The 4050-nt window shown below is 47.8% G+C and overlaps 1 gene segment (V, D, J or C); it reads right to left on the bottom strand.

Annotated features, from left to right (window-relative positions):
- Positions 1–2106: 2106 nt before the first annotated feature.
- Positions 2107–2580, bottom strand: LOC130037477 (immunoglobulin kappa variable 1-27-like). The segment is given in 2 exon segments: positions 2107–2426; positions 2532–2580. Coding segments are annotated over 2 exon segments (369 nt in total).
- Between the last annotated feature and the right edge of the window lie 1470 nt (positions 2581–4050).

The following is a 4050-nucleotide window of genomic DNA, read 5'->3' as shown; positions in this document are numbered from 1 at the left end:
TTTGTAGCACTGTCCACACTGTCCATAGCACTGTCCTCCCATTGTTCATCGATTTGCTAGAGCGGGCACCAGTAACTTCTCCATTATGAGACTTGTTGTTACTGTTTTTGGCATATCAAATGCCTCACGGGGAGCTTTCCAGGTTTTGCCGTGCGGGTAAGATACTCTTGGCAGTTTGCTGAGCTCTCCGAGAGGGGCGAAGGAATGGAACCCATGTTGGCCAAGTCGGACACGTGTAAGGCAAATGCCGTACTGCTGTGCTATCGCTCTAGCCCATGACCCTTTGTAATTTTATTTTTTGGATATACACATTAGGGGGTTTATGACCATTCAGATTATTGAACTTAAAATTTTAGGGTTTAAACCTTACAAACTTTCAACCCTTCCTTGGTTCCACAGTGTGTGGATGATGTTTTCTTTAACTATATAAGACAATGACAGATTATAACAAATAACTTAATCAGTACATGAACACTATTGTCCCAAAGGTTTCCTATTTTGTTAGGAAAACTCCCGAATTTCATTTCTGTCTCTTTGGCTTGTACCTTTGCTTAGACTTCCTTGCTTGTGACGCTGGTTTGGGGAGGTGCCCTACTAGGCGGTCTGGTGCCCTGCAGTCCTGCAGCCCTGACTGTCATTCCCCACAACCAAATAGTGAAGAAAATAAAAAATATCCCCCTAGCTCTGTGACTTGAGATTTTTGCCTCTGGTTTGGATCCTGGGTAAGGAAGGACTCTGTGTTTGGAAGTTTTATTTTTTGATTTGCAGGACTCAGTAGTGGCACCTAAGGGCATCCTATGACTTATTTTTTCTCTCTTTTCCTTCTTCCCCTTCCCTTCCCTTCCCTCCCCTCCCCTCCCCTCCCCTCCCCTTCCCTTCCCTTCCCTTCCCTTCCCTCCCCTCCCCTCCCCTCTCCTCCCTCCCCTTCCCTTCCCTTCCCTTCCCTCCCCTCCCCTCCCCTTCCCTTCCCTTCCCTTCCCTTCCCTTCCCTTCCCTTCCCTTCCCTTCCCTTCCCTTCCCTCCCCTCCCCTCCCCTCCTCTTCCCTCCCCTCCCCTTCCCTCCCCTTCTCTCCCCTCCCCTTCCCTCCCCTTCCCTTCCCTTCCCCTTCCCTCCCCTCCCCTTCCTTCCTCTCCCCTCCCCTCCCCTTCCCCCCCTTCCCTCTCCTCCCCTCCCCTTCTCCTTCATTCCCTTCTCCTCCCTTCCCTTCCCTTCTCCTCCCTTCCCTTTCCTTTCCTTCCCTTCCCTTCCTTTCCCTTCCCTTCCCCTCATCCTTCTATCCCAATAACTTCTCTCCCATTCCCTCATCTCCCTTCCTTCTTCCTTCCTTCCTTCCTTCCTTCCTTCCTTCCTTCCTTCCTCTCTTTTATTGCTTGTTGTTGTTGTTGTTGTTCACACCCAGCAATGCACAGCAGTTACTCCTGGCTCATGCATTCAGGAATTACAACTGGCGCTGCTTTGTGGACCATATGGGGTGCTGGGAATAAAGCCGGGTCAGCCGTGAGCAAGGCAAATGCCGTACCCGCTGTGCTATCACTCCAGCCTTTCTTTCTTTCTTTCTTTCTTTCTTTCTTTCTTTCTTTCTTTCTTTCTTTCTTCCTTTCTTTCTTTCTTTCATTTTTGGTCCAAACTCCACGTTCTATGAGCTCTGTGCTCAGTGATTACTCCTGACAGACCAGGGTACTGTAGAACCCAACCATATGCAAGACACCTGCCTTACCCTCTGTTGGATCTCTCTGAACTGTGCATTGATAAATATTGTAGAGAATATAATTTTGTACATAAATAAAGGCTAATATTAAACCTTTTCTAAAATTTTTCTAGAGACCTTTTTTCCTTTGCATAAACCCTAACTCATATTAGAACTCAGGTTCCTCATCTTTAATAAACTCTATTATTTATGAAGAATTACGTCAGCAGAATGAACATGTCTGTGTTCCTGGAATGAGGATGAGGGGATAGAACTGGGGTATCTGGAGCCTCCTTGTGACATCTCTCATAACGTTCCTGTGGAATCACCATGTGGCTGTGTCAGATACTCTCAGCAGTGGAGGCACCAGGAGGAGCAGGTGGGGCAGCCCAGCCTCACACAGCTGATCTCTGGGGGTTTATGTTCTGGCTTTTATCACTGTGGGAGGAGTACTCCAATGTTGTTGACAGTAATAAGTGGCAGCATCCTCAGGCTTCAGGCTGCTGATGGTGAGAGTGAAATCTGTCCCAGATCCACTGCCACTGAACCGGGAAGGGACATCTGGTCCTAAATTGGTTGCATAATAGATCAGGAGCCTGGGGGCTTTCCCTGCTTTCTGCTGATACCAGGCTAAATCATTGCTAATGTAGCCACTGGCTTTGCAGGTGATGGTGACTTTCTTTTCCAGAGATGCAGACACGGATGAAGGCTGGCTCATCTGGATATCACACCAAGAATCTAGGATTGAAAATATAAACATTGTTGCCATTCATCTTCTTTCATATTATTCTCCCTGAAGCACGGGTAGCACTAGGTCCAGTAAACCCTCATTTCCCTCCTTACCTGGGAGCCAGAGCAGCAGGAAGCTGAGGAGCTTCACAGGGGTCCTCATGTCCACTCTGAGTGTGATAGAGACTGACCCTGCAGGGTGACACAGACTATTATTGAGTGTCCAGGCATGAGCTCTGGGGACTTGCAAATGAGAGGAGGTGGGACAGGCTGGGCAGGCAGAGGGGGAAGGGTGTGTGTGTGTGGACCAGCCCAGCTGCAGGGAGGTCAGGGGTGTGGGTCCCTGTGGGGAAGCAGAACTTTGCCCACAGAGAACATGTTCCTCCCCAGGCCCCAGGAGGGCCCCAGTGTGAGCACAGAAGGGTGGGTTCCTGGTCTCCTGAGAATCAGAATACAGTTTCTAGCTCTTTTTGCCCCAGAGAGAGCCTCTGTCAGACCACACCCTCAAAGACACTCTCAGGACTGTATAAATTCCTTTAATTCACAGCTGTGCATTTCACCTAAGTACACACTTCCTTGATTTCACTCCTGTGCATTTTATCAGGGAAAATTTTGTTGTCTCTTTCTCCTGATATCCCAATATTATATTTTCTATAGTACCAACATTAAAATTTTAATTGGGGGTACTGCAGTGATAGCACAGCAGGCAGTGCTCTTGCTTTGTGTGTGGTCAACTGTAGTTTGACCCCTGACACCCCATAAGGTCGGTCCCCCAAGTTGGGCCAGGAGTAATCACCAAAGGGAAAAACCAGAGTCCACCCTGAGCACTGCTAGGTGTGACCCCAAAGCAAACAAAATATTATTGCAAAAAAATTATTTAAAACATTTATTAATTTGGGGGCCCTTCATATCCTGTTCATAGGACCCGATGGTCACCATGAACAGTATTTAGCCATCTGGCTCTCGAGAAATGCAGTTCAAGAACCATTTGGCTTGAGGTGTTTCTGATCAGAATAAAAGTAACAACTTCATCCTAAAGGCAAGGTCAGACTCAACAAAAAGGTTAAGCCTGAGTGGTCAGAGTTCAACGTAGGAAGGTTAATGGGGTCCCCACTTAAATGAGGTGCCCCTGAGGCAGCCCTGCTCTGAGAGTCCAGGGGTGTGAAGCATCAGCTCAGGCTCCCTCACAGGAACACACAGGCTGGGGGTTCACACAACACACAAGGGTTTCTCACACTCTGGGAGGCTGAAGAAGACAGGCCAAGGTCCCATAAAGTCACTTCCTCTGAGACCTCCTGTCAGCAGGAGCTCCTCTTTCCCCTTTTCCTCACAGAATTCTCCGGGGTGGGTGCCTTTGGGAACCGAGGGGGTTCTCTGGTGTCTCTTTATACTCTCTTGTTATCCTGCCTCTTGTGACTTTACTTTACAGTAAGTGATGATTTATCTTCCCTGTCTACAGTCATGATGAAATAATGTCACAATATAAATTGGGGAGAAGTGGATAAGGGGTAACTCCACTAATGTTTCCAGCAGACAGGTAATACTGGACTTCTGCTCATACAGCAAGAATATGATAATTTGCATAAAACTCAACCTCTGACAGCTACTTCCATACATTTCCCATTATTCCAAA

The sequence above is a fragment of the Sorex fumeus genome, unplaced genomic scaffold (genome assembly GCF_029834395.1).
Source record: "Sorex fumeus unplaced genomic scaffold, SorFum_2.1 ptg000006l, whole genome shotgun sequence".
Taxonomy (NCBI): Eukaryota; Metazoa; Chordata; class Mammalia; order Eulipotyphla; family Soricidae; genus Sorex; species Sorex fumeus.
Note: the sequence above shows the minus strand (reverse complement) of the source record. Positions and strands in the feature narration are given on the sequence as shown.